We start from the raw sequence: 17,614 nt of genomic DNA on the forward strand, positions 1-17,614 counted from the left end.
AGGGAGAGTGAGCCGGAGGCCAGTAGTGAGTTGTTCCTGGATGCACGCCATCAAAGAGCTACTAGGCGTCAGGAACAATTATGCAATTACAGGAGGTGATTGCACTCAGCTGGTGGTCATTAGGCTCCTCTCCAGACTATAAAAAGGCTACTTGTGCACACGCCCCTCTTTGCAGAAGTCAACACAGACTCGAATGTCGAAGAACTTTGTATGAGCTTGGCAGGCTGGATTGCTGCCAAGCCTTATCTGTGTTTATTGCTGCCCAAGCTTGTCTGTGCTGGGTTGCTGCCAAGGACCTGTCTGTCTGTTAATTAAATGCTGTAATTTATCTCTGGCTCGGAGTGTGCTTTGGTGTGGAATGAGGGGTGGGGGTCAGAACATGTGTCTATACACAAACTATTTGGTTTAGTATATGCTATTCATGTCTGCATCTTATACCCTGCCATTATGTGTTGGATTGTCTCTGGGCCTCTCTGCACAGCCTGTGTTCAGATCCTCTCTAGTGTGGGGAACACTTTCTGTTGTGACTCAGCAGATGTCTGCTGAGAGCTTTTTCAGGATACAAAATTCAGTATGCAGCTGGGAGTGGTTAGAAGCAAGTTTGGAGATAAAAGGAGGGATGCTGCCACGCCCCAGTCGCTGGAGTCAACGTTCCTTCCTGTGTTCCGTGTTTGGTAAAATATTGTTTGATTACTAATCATGATTTGCCTGTTACACTTGGACAAGTGCTTTGGTGTTTCTTGTAAACTGATCCGTGAAGACTTCGGAAGAAGTGCATATTGCTTGTAAGAGTTTTGTTTTGAATTCTTATCGGAGAGTGAAGTTTATGTTATTTCTGGGCTCGAAGCCAGTTTGAACTGAAAACTGATAAAGTAAAGCCTTCCTTTTAAGTTTGTCTGCGTTTGTTAACGAGCCGTCAAGGGGGAATCAGAACAACTTTCTATGGATGAGTCTGAGTGTTCAGATTTAAATCTAAAGAGCATGGCTAAATTGAGTTTCAGTCTGCCCCCAGCAATAGGGGGAAGAGAGCACACCTGAATCAGCTGACCCACAGCATGAGCTGACCCACAGCATGACGAAGATCCAAAGCCAACAGCACACTGCAAATTAAGAAGAGGAAGTCAAGCTGAGAAAGAAGTGAGATTCTCTCAATCAAGGTATAGGGAAGAGAGTTTTTCTGGCGACTCTTTGTAGGAAACAATGTTATAATTTACTACCTCACTCTTCTTGTATGCTGTGTTGGATTGTCTTGAACAGCAAATTGGCTATTCTCGGATCTTCCTGAACTTAGAATTGTCTTTCTCATCTCTTTTGCAAAAAATGAAATACGATGTCTGCCAATACAGGCAGCTTTGAGTTTCCAGAGAGTTTGTTACTTTATAACAAATGTATGACCATAATAAACACTTTGAATTTATAGCACAAGCTGTCTGTGTGTTGTAATTGGTAGCTCTGAGCAAAAGTTAAGAACTAGGAACAAATTTGTTCCTTTGCTTGCTTAAAGTCCCACATCCTCACTTCATGCAAAAGGGGAAGAAATAAAGCAACAATAAAAAAAAATCAGTAGCATAATAGTTTATAAGCTTGCTGGTCCCCTACTAAAGATAAATAGAGGAATATTTTTTATTATTTTTATTTTATTTTATTCATGTCAAAATACAAACTCCAAAAATACAAAAACTAAATAAACTAAACAAGACATTAAAAAGTACATAAAACACATACACACAGACTGCCTGCTCTACTTGAATACTGATAAATATATTTCAAGAATAATAGTTCTCCCCCTTGCAAAACAGGCCCATAAATTATGAACTTCTATAACTCTATTTACCAATCCAATTTGACGTGACATCTATCTGGTTTATGGGGGGAAAAGTTAACAAGTAAAACCAACAACAAAATTAAACTTCAAAGTCTTCTGCTAACAATTTATTATATTTAACTCATAGAAAGTCCACAACAGCTTCTACCATAATCATTATTTCTGTTCTGTCCAGGATCAAATAGCCTCAATTGATTCTTAATGATATTTTTTTCCTGGGATTTTAACTGGGATCTTCCCCAATAACTAACTGCATCTCTTTCCACAAGATAGTTAATCTCTAGCGTGAATATATCAAAAGCATTTGTGTTCGAAGAATCCTCCTACAAGTTAAAATTGTTAGATATCCCCCCCCTGTTGTCATATAACTCCTTGTGTAGGTGTGGCGGTCACCCATGACCCAGTGCATAACAGGGCAAGCGCAGCCACGCTGAACCACACAGGAAAAAACAAACTCCTAAAGAACATAATATCCTGATAGTTCATAACATAACATCCTGATAGTTCGCTCCAGATGTGCCTTACCCAACGATGCTCAGGATTTGACCATATATAGACAGAACTTCCCTGAGCAGTAGATTAGCAATTGTAGTTTGACAGGCTGTCTTAAATCGCATGCTGATTGCTCCTCCTGCCTTTGTCCTATCTCAATAAAAGGGGCTCCCAGACCCCCAATCTGGGTGGCTCCATCCCGAGAAAGCTCGTGTCCGTGTCTTTTCTCAACATTGGCCTCATGGACGAACCACGGGTACTTCACACACACACACACACACACACACACACACACACACACACTGACAGACTGAAAGAGGTTTCCACCAAAGTCCTCTGTTCCTGCGGGAACAGAGGTTGAATCTCATTGGTCAAGAGGTCTGACAGATCCCTTTAAAAATCTCCAGCCAGATGTTTACTTGACTTGCAATAAAGAGCTGTTGTTACTGAAGCCTTTGTGTGCCTCCTTTACCCGATCTAACAGGAATGACTTCTCTTGATAATTGTTTTGTGATGAGATATAATAAGTTCATTCCCCAATCTCCATAAATCTTCTTAAGAAAGTCCATCACGCATTGATTCTGTTATTTCCCAGTCCTTAGAATTCTTGCTCCTTTCAGCCTTCTTCAACAAGCTTTCAATTTTCAAACCATTCCCTTCTCCTTAAAATCTGCCAATAAAGAATTAGACTCTAATATAATCTGGTTGCAAGTCTGATTTAATTGCTGTTGCTTAAATCTGAGTGTCATTTTTGGGTTGATTTAAAACCACTGTTATTTTATCCAACTTTTTATCTTTTAATTTACACTTTTAGGCTAGAAAGCATTTTTTCAAAGGCTTCCCAAAGGGCTTTCTCATTAAATTGATGTATTATTTACAGTTTTGATATAGTCCAAAACTCTCCTGTAGCTGGGCTGTTGAATCCAGACATAAACAGTTCCTCTTAAGGACAGATTAACTTAATCTGAGTTTCACCTCCGTGTTTCGTGTTCCTTTCTGATTTCAGAGGATGGTTTATGATATGCCACTCCTAATAGTAGTACACCCCTGTGTTAATAATGTTAAAAGAAGATTGTGTATTTTCTTTAAGAAACCTGTTTCAAAACTCAAACTGTAGTCTTATATATTTTAATAGCTATTAATTGGAACCTTTTTGTCAAATAAAAATCACTGGCAGGAAAAACATACTGTAGTAAATAAAACATTTAATAGAATTTTGCATGATACAGTCGAAATGGTTATACAATATTGCTGTACTAGAGCAACATATTCAATATTTCTCAATGTTTGGCATCATAACTATTTTTCAGATGCATTGACCATTAATAACATCATCTCTTGTCTCCGTACTGCAACTTTTCCAGCAAGAAGATGCAGGTATTGCTATCTTCATAAACCATTTTGTGTATTAAATCTCTTGTTTCCCAAAGGGCCCAGATTTCTATGTAATCATTTCAGGCGAATTGCCACCTCCTCATTATTTGTCGCACTATTCATCTTCATCTGCAACATTATCAACAATGATTGCTTTTATATTTTTTTGTATATCACTGTGTTTCTCCTTAACCTCACTTGGCACAAATACAGCACTAAATGAGCTGTGAGTGAATGTGGAACAGGATGATATATCCTCCAACCTTCATTTGAGATCATACTGTTAGCAACAAGCTGCCATCCTTCATCTGAAATCATCAAATGCCACAACAGGATCCGTAGATGCTCGACAAGCCCAAGATTTCCCTCCCAAAAAAGAATTACTGTATGAACTAAAACCAAGAAATATTTATAACTGACCAATCTATATACTTCACTACATTAAACGGTATCAATTGTAATGCAACAGCTAAAGTTAAGACCTTAGAAATTAAGTTAGTAAATGGCAGAGATTGTTTTCTTCAAATAAAGAAAATAAAATAAAGGATTAAAAAAAAAGATCACATCAATGCTATTGCTGATTAAACAGAATATTCATTGGTCAGAAAGACAGAAGTGAGATTATGTTTTTCACTATAAAAGAAATATATAGTGTGCGTTAAAGATGTTGGGGAAGAAGATTCAAAAGAAGTAAGTTGCCACCTTAAAGTGCATGAGGAATACTGCCCTCCTTTGTGGGAGTGGCTTGCTGCCCATGTGACCGGATGGGAGTGGCTTGCCGGCCATGTGACCGGATATGAAGATGCCGACGACACTTGTCAGAACCACCTTAAATTACCTCACACACAGCACTGGCATGCATAAGAATAGGATGTAAACTTGTTCTTTAAAAGGCATCTTTGGTTTGCGTTAAAAACAACTTCAACACACGCAATGTTCTGATTGCATCACAAACGCAGTAGTCATCCTTACCTTTCACAGAGGCCCTGAGTTTTATAAATAGGAGCATGATAGTGTAGAATAATCGTATCCAAGGACCAGTGGTGGGTTTCAAAAAAATTTGGAACCTCTTCTGTAGGTGTGGCCTGCTTTCCGGGTCCACTGGTGGAACCTCTTCTAACCGGTTCGGTAGATTTGACAAACTGGTTCTACCGAATAGGTGCGAACTGTTAGGAACCCACCTCTGAATATACCATACATCAAAACATCTCAGAAATAATCAACATTCTAACTAGTCCAACCACATGGCATCCCTCTCAACCCATGAGAATGGCCAGCTAGCAAGCATGCTCAATTTAAGTGAGTAGCAGGCACGCAGGCACACCACTCATGTAAATAGAGTTGCATGGACATGCTTGCCATCCATTTGCGCAGAATCATCCCTCTCCTTCCTTGCCAGTCTGCAAAGCAGGAAACACTGGGAAACTCTGACCTACAACATACAGGATAATTGAATACAAAGAAGGATACTATATATACTCATAAAAAAGCCAAGAGTTCTAAGATGCCCAAATGCATCCAAAATTGGATTAGCTATACATGGATTGGTTTATCCACAAATATATTCAATAAAAAAAGTATTTTTAAAGTATCTGCATATCCCATATGTAGTTGCAGATATGTCCATCCCCAGATAAGCTGACTCGGACATTTTTAACCAAAATAGTATGAAAGATGGATCATCTGTGGATTAACCTATTCGAACCAATTGTGAAAATTGAAGACTACAAAACATTTTGAGGGTCGGCTTATCTGCTGATGATACATTTTTCACATTTGGTTAAAAAATTGAGGGTTGGCTTATCCACAGAAGGCCTTATATGGAAGCATATGGAATGAGCTACCCCCAGAGATCCGGACCCTACCCACCCTCATGGCCTTCCGAAAAGCTATTAAGACCTGGCTATTCCGGCAGGCCTGGGGCTGTTGACCTCTGGATTGAGGTCCAGCCCCGTTTAGATTGGGTGCATGTTGTGCCTTTTTAAATTTGCTGTGTTTTATCTGTTTTTAATTTCTTTTAATTTCTGTTGCTGTAAGCCATCCGGAGTCCTCCGGGATTGGGCGGCCTATAAATTTAATAAACAGTTAAACAGTTAAACAGCATAGATGGTAACATCTTTTCTTCTCCAGCAAATTCTGTAAATAATATTTTTTTTTACATATATGAATTTGTGTATTTTACACACACACAAAAACATATTTTCAAGCATATATCCATTCTTATTCAGCTATAACTTTAAGGTGCAATAGCAGAAGAAGCTATCATTATGTCATTAAATCTTGACTGTTATTATTACCCATTATTGGTCTTACAATGACTTTGTTTACAAAGTCAACAAAATATTGCCAGAAGTTTTGCACAAAAAGAATTTACAGCAATGTAATTTTCACTCCCTCCCTCTATTATTCTTAGGTATCCTTTCTAGTTATTTGTGTCAAGCTGTAAAACATATGCTCCATAACAAAACCATATATTATGACCTGACATGATACTCATCAAACATTACGTTTAACATTCGATGATAAATTATTGCCAAAGGAAGCAAAGAAGATTATAAAATAATGGTGACTTGATGACATAGCAATTCCTTTATTTTGTTCATTGAATTACCTTCAATTCCATTCATTACAAATGACTTGCATTTTTGGAGTATTGAGAATAAGAATAAGACCAGGCCTCTTGCCAGTGCTTTCCTTAATGACCCACATGATCACTTAACCACTGCAATTGTGGTTGTGAAGCAAATAGGACACATGACATCCTACTTAATGGCTCCTTTGCTTAACAATCAAGATTCCAGCCCAATTGTGATCATGCCTGGAGGATGACCTATATTGCTTTTTATGGTCATCATCCAAAGGATTTTTCATAATCTGAAAATTAAAGTCTTCTTCATCTTCAACAGTATTTTAATTTCCAAGAATTTAAATAGGATTTTGCACTAGTTGAAAGGCAGTCACAGACTCTCTGCTTGCACAATATCAGTAGTATTGTAGAGTACAGTTGATTTTGTTTCAGCTACCACAAGATTGTTAAAGAACACAGCTGGTTTGTTTCCACATTGGAACAAATGCTTGCTTCATTTGTCCTCTTGGTCATCTAAAGGGAATGCTAGGTTGATGAATTTTGGGAAGAAAAACTTAAGAGCATGAAAGTGTCATCTACATGCACAGAAACTCTCTCAAAAACACAGGCACAGACCAAATCTTTGTCTTAATATGTATTTTTTTTGTTATTAATAATATGTATTTATAACAATTTTTCCCTACTGTTGACAATATACTTGAAGATTGCTTTTTTAACATCCCATAGATCCATCTTATCTTACAACGGTCCTACTTCTTCTTCCCTCCCTCCCTCTTTCCTTCCCTCGTTTCTTCTCTCCTACTCCCCTTCCTTCCCTCCCTCCTTCCCCCTCCCTCCTTCTCTCCTTCCCTCCTTCCTTCCCTCCCTCCTTCTCTCCTTTCTTTTCTCCTTCTCTCCTTCCTTTCCCCCTTCCTTTCCTCCTTTCTTCCCCCTTCCTTCTCTCCTACATTCCCTCCTTCCTTCCCTCCTTTCTTCTCTCCTTCTCTCCTTCCTTCCCTCCCTCCTTCCTACCCCCTTTTCTTCTTTTTCTTCTCTCCTTCCTTCCTTCCTCCTCTCTTTTCCCTTCTCTCCTTCTTAATATGTATTTGTCAAACTGGGTGGGAAGAAGGAAAAGTGGCTTAATCTGCTGTCTGAAGTATATGAGCAAATGTCCTTAATTTTTCCTGCGATGGCCTTGCAAGCCCTCATTATTTCTCATTCTAATCAACTTAATAAGGTTGCTAAGAGGGTGAAAATTTGGAACTTTCAGTTTCTGAAAAAAGGACAGAACATTATTTATAAAACAAAACAAAATAACATTTAAAAAAAACAATTTTCCTTATATTAGCAGCTGAAAGTAATCCTCCTTACTTTATTAAATGTATTATTACATTTGTTAATATACAGCTGCTTACTTTATTAAATGTACAGTTATAAATGCAAAATACACCCTTATTTAGGTTTAGGTTTATTAGATTTATATGCCGCCCTTCTCCCAAGGACTTAGGGCGGCGTACAACATTAAAAGAAACACATAATACAAAAGTTAAAAAACAAAATAGAATATCCCAAACAAACCCAATTAGAATTGACAAAATATCGTTTTTTTAAAAAAAAAATCGAATTAAAATTAACAATGATCAATAATTTTTTTTTTGTTCAGGCCAGGCCTGAATTTATGTTTCAGAAATTATAGGGCGAGAATTGAGGTCTAAAACTGACTTTGATCATTCATAATGTAAAATAAAAGTTCAGTGAGGTGTAATTTCACTTTCCATTAGCCTCTTCAATGTTTTCCTACCATCTCCTGAACAAACAACTGAAGGAAATTATATAGCAATTCTGTAGCCACTGTACAGCACAGTCCTATAGGTTTTCTAAGGAACAGATCCTCTTTGTATTAAAAACAAAAACACTTGGATAAATGCGACTAGAATTTCAAGTCTACATCCACACTTCTATCTGACACAAAGACTTCCTTCTGATTTTATCCTTGCTGTCCCTCACATGTGCTTCAAATTTGTACTGATCGTTCTTCATAGTTACTCCTGATCTATTTATATGAAGTATTAATGTTTTGGGAAACTAAATGTCATTCTGCTATATATTTTTGCCTCCAGGTATAAAATGATTTGTTTTTAATTGATTCTAATTAACATGTTTTGCGCATTAATATCCAAATTCTTGTTTAGGGTTTACAGCAAAATTTCCTTTATACAAGTTTCTAGTCCTTTTGACATTAAAGTGAGTAAATTATCACTTTCTGTTCTTTCTCTTTTGGAAGAAAGTAATATACTTCATGATTTTCCAAGCCTTCCTCAACTGGAAAATCGCTACCAAGTCTCTCTTGAAACCATTCAGCGGAGCTCTTTGTAATTGCCTTAGAGTGTCTTTGTTCTGATTCAGAGTCTCCAATACCAAATCCCATGGTAACTGATTTTCTTTATGTGTAAGGTTGTAGCAGCATACAAATGAGTAAGACATGACACTGAGCCCATCTTCTCCCAAGTGCCTGATACAATCTCACTGTGAATTTTACATGCTTCCAAATTCGAGAATGCAAGAGCAACGTTAACAGAAACTAATATATATATATATATATACTCAGTGGTCAAATAAGTGTAGCGGTCGAAGGAGATCCTTAACCCAATACTCTTGTGATCTTTATTAAGAGCGCCATTTAATATGCTGATGTCAGACCAGGTGGCTACTAATTTGTTATATGCAAAATACTTTTTGTAACGCAAACAAATCTGGTAGATGGTTAGCATATCTGATTAGGAAGAAACAGAAATCTCGCAATATATCGAAACTACAGGATGAGATTCAAAAGACCTTTCGTGAATTTTTCACGGGATTGGACACGAATGACAAAATACAAGGTTTAGATATAGATAGATACCTGGATAAAGAAAAAATACCCATAGTTAAAGACGAGCAGAGGGAGAGATTGAATCAACCAATAACTTCGGGGGAAATTCTCCAGGTAATTAAACAGCTAAAGGTAGGGAAAACACTGGGTACAGACGGTTTGACAGCGGCTTACTACAAAAATTTACAATTAGAAATGGTAGAACCCCTTAAGGAACTATTTAATAAGATCCAAATGGAAGGGAAGGTACCCCCATCTTGGAAGACAGCCTTCGTATCCCTGATACCTAAAGAAGATCAAGATCTTAGCCAACCAAAAAATTACAGACCTATATCATTACTTAACATAGATTATAAAATTTTCACTAAAATACTAGTGAATAGGTTAATGTTGATTATCCAATACTCTTGTGATCCATTCAAAGTTTGCAATAAAACAAAAAGCACCTAGAATCAGCTTGATATTATGTAATTAATCTGAGTCTGAATAGTTAACTGCTGTGAAAGATGCTATAAAAATTTTATATGAGATTAAGGATGTGTTCTTTTATACCAATATAATATTTGCTGCAGTGGAATATATGAAACATTTATCAAAGTATCCTAAATTCTAAGGATGGGTCCCTTACTGCTTTTGCACGGCTGAAAAGACCATTCTTTCCTGTGATAAATAAGTTCAAATCCCATTCAATCTAATTAAAGGCAACCTTTAAAAATGAATATTATGAAAACTGCAGAATTTAAAGTGGATATTTCCTCTATCAAATTTGCTTCGTATTGCACTTTCTTTTGTAGCATTGTACATTTCCATAGTAGTGCATAAAAGGAGATAGAATGGAGCTTGTATACAGGTTGAATGGAAATATATTTATTTTCTTAATTATCTATCCATTGTAAAATATAAAGTGGAAGGCATTAAAAGAAAGAAAAATCTATTATCTTGTAAATAATGCATTTTAAATTATCCCTGAATGTTAGAGGCAATATTCTGTTCAAAGCAAATACTCACGTTGAAAACTTTTAAAAATATGCTATATGCTATGAGATGTATATTGAATGCCAGTGATGGGCATTTTTTTTATAAATAATTTTTTTGAATAAAAACAGACAAAACACACACACAAAAAAACACAAAACCATCTTCCATTACAAATTGTTGAAAGTGTGTTACAAAAACTTCCGTGCATCCCTTCCACAGTCATCACCTACAATTCACATCAAATCATATATTTTAAATCAAATATATATAGCACAAATACAACAAATGTAACAAAAAGGCAACAGTAAAAATATTGGGTTTCTGTCTGGATGGTCTGTTGTGACGAGCCGAAGGACAGAGAATGGAAGTAGTGATCTTCCTCCCATATTTGGGCATTCCAGGGGTTGTAATTCTAATATATATATATACATATACATATACATATACATATACATATACATATACATATACATACACACACACACACACACACACACACACACACACACATATATTCATACCTCAACCTTCATTTGACTATAATTGTTTTTACATCCTTTTATATAAAATATTCCACATTTAAAGCAAAACCACATAATGGCATTCCATTAGCTCTTCCTAATATAATCCAGTAACATTACATCTTTATAACATGTTCTAAATAAAAATTGGTTATATTTAATAACAGAGTTTCTAAACCTCCTTTCGTAGTCACCATTTGCAATTTATATCAAATTTCCTCTTATCAAACCAATACATATATATGCATTATTATCATTATCAATCAATCATTTAACTGTATCCATTATCACTTCATTTTATACATAATGCTCTAAATTTAACTAAATTTGACTTAATTTTTTATTATAAGCTTTCATTACATCAACCGGTGTCTTTTCAGTAATAGTGCAGTCTTATGTCTCTTGCCATTTGTGGCATTAGTATTCTATTCTGGTTATTTAGTAAGTTAGTAAGTTTTGTATGGACTTCTCTTCACAACTTATTGCTTTTTGCATATCTTGTATAAGCTCGAAACCCTCCATCTGCTTCTTCGATCAGCTTATCTTTGGTTATCACTAGTGCTTTTGACAAAATTTCTCTCATTAGTTCCATCAATTCTTCTCTCTTTTCTTCTTCTATACTTTGAAATCTGGGGTAGAGCCCCAGTCCATCTATCTCTCCTTTCCATATTCCACTCTTTCCATTTCCAATCACTCTCAGTTCACTGTCAGTATCAACAACTTTCTTGTCTCTTTATTTTTTCCTTCATTTTTAGAACTCTGACCTCCACTTTCTTCATTTGATGAATATCCTCAATTTTTCCATTAACTTTTACTGTTCTAGGATCTATGTTCTCCAATCTCTTCTCAGTTTTCTATGTTACCTCTAATAATTTTTGAATTTCAAACATAATCTTTTGAAATGTTAAGGTTTCTTTTTCATGTTGCGTCATTCTTCCAACTTGTAAACACTGCCACTGGCATTCAAAACTTTTTATTAAATTTAAAGCAAGTTCATTTATAATCTTTCAAGACAAGGCTTTGTTTTCACTCCACTCCACTCCAGCTGCCAATACTCCCGAAGAGTACCTGTATAAACAACCCATGCTCTTCTCACTATCACTCTCTGTAAACAAGCTGAAATGCAAAGTCAAATGATCAAAGAGAAAAAAGAAAAGACAATATTTCAAAGCCTTCCAAGCCTTCAGCCTCCAAGTGGCAGTGTTACTTCCTTTCCCTCTGTTATTACAGCCCTCTTTGTATTCCTTTTATATCTTCTTTATATTCCAGGCTTAAAGAAAACAAAATTCTTAAATGGAGCACAAAAAAACACCACATTCAATCCAGCATTATAAAAATAAGGAAAAATATTTTAATCCATAGGTATAAAAAATGAATATAAAAAGTAGAAGAAGAAAAACTAATCCATTCAATTTAAAGAATAGGAAACATTTGCAAAAGTTCCATCCATAAAAGAAAATTAAAAAAAGGATAACACACTGTCTAATGTAGCTTAATTTCACCACTTGTTTTTTTCTGTTTTCAAATTTAATTTAGCTTTTTTTGGGGGGGGGTAGACTCTTTTATAATAATAATATTTCCTCACCAGATGGACACATTTTCTCTTTCCGTTTTCCTCCCATTCCGGAACTGTCCCAACTTCGGCTGCTTCAATGGCTGCGCTGCTGTCGCCAGCAAAAAGAGATTATCCTGGATCAATTAGGGACTTTGCGGTGTCCCTGAGATCAGCAGGACATACTCTTCCCTGTCACCGTCTCTTCGGGATGGTTTAGGTCCAAATGACCGTCCAGCAGCAAAAGCATCAACTGCGATCTTGGAGCTCCAAGATCGCACGTCGTGTCATTGCGACGTCAGCTCCTCCTTCTGGCATTCTTGATTCCCACACCCATTTCTGCTTAGTTTTTATGGGGTCACCTAAGCTAAATTAAGTACTTCCAACTGTGCATGCACTAAAAAAGCAGTCTAAGAAACCAACACAAATTCATTAATTTATGCGTACAGGTAGTCCTTGACTTATGACCACAATTGAGTCCAAAATTTTTGTTGCTAAGTGCGACATTTGTTAAGCAAGTTTTGCCATATTTTATGACATTGCCACAGTTGTTAAGTGAATCACTCAGGTTGTTAAGTTAGTAACATGGTTGTTTACGTGAAACTGGCTTCTCCATTGACTTTCCTTGTCAGACGGTTGCACCAGGGGATCACGTGACCCCGGGACACTGCAGCTGTCATAAATATGAATCAGTTGCCAAACGTCTGAATACAGATCATGTGACCATGGGGATGCTGCAATGGTCGTAAGTATGAAAAACAGCCATAAGTCACATTTTTCAATGCTGTTGTAACCGAACACTAAATGAACTGTTGTAAGTTGGGGACTATCTGTATTTCTCTAGATCTTTAAAAATTAAATAAGTAGCAGAATTATAATCATGAGACTCATTTCAAGGTTGACAATTCTCTAGCAAAAAGTACCAGGAGAGAAAATCAAAACAATTCACGGTACAGTTATTTTAAGGCAAAGATTTCCTTGATTAAAATGATCAAATTGAAAAACGAAGAAAAAATATTATTATGTTTGTATGGCAGCGAATTACCTGCAGCACTCTGCATTTTCAAATTCTACAGCACTGGACTTATTTCTCACATTGATTTTTGCCCATTCTTTTTTTTTTTTTTTAAGGAACTAAATTTAGCAGATTTATACGTCATGGCATTTCATCACCACCCCAGTTTTCACGCTGTGTGTTTTTGTTATCAGTTTTTGCTCAAATTCATTATCAGGTTAACACACATCATGTAACTTAAAAATAATGTCGCTCTACTGCTATGTTAGACACCTTCTGATACACAAGGGGATGATCAGTACAATCAATTTTCGATTTCAATTTATTATGCAAACATAACGAAACCATCCTAATTAAGTACCTAATGCTGTTCATGCTTCCAGTCTCAGATCCAAGTTTACATCTCTCCAGCTGGCTGGCAACAATCTGACGTTCAGCCTCAAGTTCTCGTGTGAGCCTCTCGAACTGTAACTCCTGGAAGATAAAATACAGAGGTTTATGATCAGTTGAAATGTTAGTTAATAGTGACCATGCGTATTAAGCTTTCCCAAGAAGATCTATCAATCCCAATATACATCCTTGTTATTAAAATGTAATATTATTCACATTTTTCTATTATATTCCAAATGCCTATGGTTTTTGTTCAGAGAAAAGCTGGATAAGTTTTGATAAAAAAAAGGAAAGATTTATGTTTCATTCCTGTTAGAATTACAATACATTTCATTATCCTTTTTCTCATTCCAGAATTGCTAATTTATGTTTGCGGAGTTCTTTTGACACAAGCTAGCCAAACACATTGAGCCTAACAATTTTTTGTCGGCCCAGCAAACTATTAGTTTCTGGTTAATACAAACCCAGAAATTTAGATTAATTCAGTATATCACACTTCTAATACACACATTCAATACTTTCACTTATTTTATAGCCACACACGGTCTCTTACACATACACATAAATGTGTTTCTCTTGTCCTCCTCTGGGAGAAGGTTTTGAGGTATTTCTAGCAGGACTACCTGATTCTGTAACAGCTTTGTTCCCTATGCCATCTGCCTCGTAAACTCACAAGATTCATTTCTCTCTCCACATACATATATACATTCAAACTAGACTGTGTTGCTTTCCTGTGTCATATATGTGTGTACCGTGACGTTCGGTGAGGTTTATGGCTGGTGAGGTAGCAATTTTTTTAGACTTGTGGACTTCAACTCCCAGAATTCCACAGCCAGGCATGTTCAGTTCCGATTTAAAGTGACAGCATTGTTTTTCTCCTTTGCTAAATAAGTTTCCTTCTTTCTTTTTCTTTTTCTTCTCCCTTCCCCTCCTTCCTCCCTCTGTCCCACCTCTCTCAAACACACACAAAGACAGACACACACACACATAAAGTTGCACCAGGAGGATGAACTTTGAATTCCTCCTCCTCCCTCCGACCCACAAATACATTTTCCAGCTGTTTCAGAGAGGATTTCAACTCTGCTCTTGCCTGTCATCATGAAAAGAAAAAAAATGTAAAAGGAAAAAGGCAAGAGCTGAGGTCAGGCTGAGCTAGTTGCTGCCAGAGTCACCATGGATGACTCTGCTTAACTGTTTAAAATAGCCTCTTAAAAAGCGCCCGCTATAGGAGGAGGCAGGAGAACGAGGTGCCTCATCTACATCAGGAATTTTTCAGCTTTTAACCCTTGCTTAACTCTGCTCGAGTGGTCATAAAAAGTCAGACTATATGAGGCACGTCGTTCTCCTGCTGCCTCCAGTAGAGGGCGCTTTTTTAGAGGCTTTTTTAAACAGTTAAGCACTAAGCAGAGTCATCCGCGGTGACTCTGGCAGCAACTAGCTCAGCCTTTTTCCTTTTACATTTTTTTTTCTTTTCATGATGACAGTGGTGAGGCTCTGCCTCCCCTGCCTGCACGTCCATGGTGGGTACATGCTTTATTTATTTATTTATTTATTTATTTATTTATTTATTTATTTATTTATTTATTTAGTCATTTATATTGGAGATGGTGACCCTTTGAGACCCCCGTATGCAATGAAATTTCTTTTTAAAGTATGCCGATTTGTGTACATTTAAAGTGACAATAAAGTTAGTCGAAGTTTAACCATCTATATGAATATATCTGAATACAAGAGTGATACATAATAATACATACACATACATGCCATATAAGGATGAAAAAACACACCATTTGTATTTTTATAACTAGCTATCCAGAACAGTTAATAATTTATGTTAACATAATTAATTCAGAAATATTTAAAATTATGACCAGTATGTGATCACATCTCTCAGTATATCCTACAACTGTTGCAGCAGTAAGAAGTACAGAAAGTAAAAATAATATTTTGTTTTGGGTGGATGAAAAAATATCTTTGCTTTGTTGCAATTATTAGAAATTTAGTTATTCTTTTTATTTATTCTCTCTTGTTCATCATTAAGAAACTCATGAAATTTAATTCAGTTGCAGCAAGCCATGCTTCATTGATTTTGTTTCTAAAATTCTTTTGATAATGAAAGTTTTATGCAAATTATATCTTGTTTTTAGCATAATAATGTTGCATCTAGGCAAATTTGTAGGAACCAGACAACAATGCAATGAAGAAAATAACTATTACAATAAGGCAGTATCAAAATGATGTCATTGAAAAAAAAATAGCCTAGAAATTTAACTACAATGGAATAGTGGCCCCTCTTGCCTGCTGGAGATAATTAGAAATAGAAAAAGAAGGAACATCAGAACACGTAAAGCAAGTCACATATATTTAAAAAATACTATATGTTGCATTAAATGAAATTTCTTTAAAAAATAAGGTTTTAGGATCAATCAATTTTTACACTCACTCACATCAAGCCAATGACCCTGGCTCTATTGACAGCGAATATTGTTATGTTGAGAAACTTTTGCAAATTAGTGTTTGCCATGTATCTTTGAGTTGATTTTCGCTTTCCTCCTCCATCTTTTCCTATCTCCTCCCCAGAGGTGGGTTCCTACCAGTTCGCACCTATTCGGTAGAACCGGTTCATCAAATCTACCGAACCGGTTAGAAGAGGTTCCACCAGTGGACCCGGAAAGCAGGCCACACCTACAGAAGAGGTTCCAAACTTTTTTGAAACCCACCACTGCTCCTTGGATATGATTATTCTACACTATCATGCTCCTATTTATAAAACTCAGTGCCTCTGTGAAAGGTAAGGATGACTACTGCGTTTGTGGTGCAATCAGAACATTGCGTGTGTTGAAGTTGTTTTAACGTAAACCAAAGATGCCTTTTAAAAAACAAGTTTACATCCTATTCTTATGCATGCCAGCGCTGTGTGTGAGGTAATTTATGGTGGTTCTGACAAGTGTCGTCGGCATCTTCATATCTGGTCACATGGGTGGCAAGCCACTCCCATCCGGTCACATGGGCGGCAAGCCACTCCCACAAAGGAGGCCACACCCACAGAGTAGGTTCGAACCATTTTTGAAACCCACCACTGCTCCTCCTGTACCTTTCTTTATGATTCTGAAGACTTGTAGCCCTTTCATCCTCCATTCGGGAGGTTTTGGAGGGCTTTAATTGGTTTGTGTGCTACAGTGATGCCATGTGGCTGGAAGAGTCAGTTAGTTGGAATGTTTGGAATGTTTTAATTTGTTCCCTAATCCATAGGCTGCCATCAACAACTTTTATTTGTTTAATTAATGAAACGGTGGATGAATGTTTATTTGTTGACATTCTTGTATGATTTGATCCCATAGTGCTATTGTAAAAGAGAAAAATAAAACTAAGTTAGCTTTCCTTTCAAACAAGTGAACTGCTTTTTATTAAATTACAAGGGTCTCTTCCCATAGATCATAATATGACACATCTATATTCATATTCCATTGATGCATTTAAATCTAGCTAATTCAATAAACAAACATGGCCAAATACAAATTAAGAAACTGCTTCGCAATCCTAGTTCTACTACTAAATTATTTGCTTAAAAGTTTTTGCTGTACGTAGAGGAAGTATGGAGAGGCAGAATAGACTTCAAAAGACTTCTGTTAAAGCAACACACACTGTCACATTATCATTGATAGTTTGGGAACTGATATGGCACAAACTAGCATTCCATCGTTTTAATTAATCCTTCATTAAAAAAATAGAGCAAAAGTACTGAATCTAAGCAAAAACCATGCAAAATAAGGAGAAAGACATTTTTTTTGCAAGAGTTTTTAATTTATTTAATGTATGGTGATGTTGCATTAGCCAGGAGACGACAATGCTAATTCAGAGTAGCAGTTTGGTTCCCTGAGATTTCTAGAACTGTTTGGTTCATTTTCGCATGTTTCCCAAGGTGCACCACAGAGGGGAAACCTAGCTCAGCACCAGAAAGATGAGCCATTTTCCTGCAGTAGCATCTGGGACCCTCCCCCTCTACTGACGCCACCTTGTAAACAGGTG

At 36.5% G+C, this 17,614-nt stretch overlaps 1 protein-coding gene across 10 annotated transcripts in view; it reads right to left on the reverse strand.

The window, feature by feature from the left end:
- CTNND2 (catenin delta 2) overlaps positions 1–17,614 on the reverse strand; it is a 468,899-nt gene that overhangs the window by 325,704 nt on the left and 125,581 nt on the right. For all 10 annotated transcript variants that reach the window (XR_015697560.1, XM_087721965.1, XM_087721966.1 and 7 more), the window contains exon 3: positions 13,557–13,669. Coding sequence is in view for 9 of the 10 variants with exons in the window: in XM_087721965.1 (XP_087578091.1) it covers positions 13,557–13,669 (113 nt within the window). In the remaining variant the exon portion in view is untranslated. The remainder of the gene's footprint in view (positions 1–13,556; positions 13,670–17,614) is intronic.

The sequence above is a fragment of the Thamnophis sirtalis genome, unplaced genomic scaffold, assembly GCF_051295495.1.
Source record: "Thamnophis sirtalis isolate CommonGarterSnake01/CBP01778 unplaced genomic scaffold, rThaSir2_p1.2 scaffold_8, whole genome shotgun sequence".
In the NCBI taxonomy this organism is placed as follows: domain Eukaryota; kingdom Metazoa; phylum Chordata; class Lepidosauria; order Squamata; family Natricidae; genus Thamnophis; species Thamnophis sirtalis.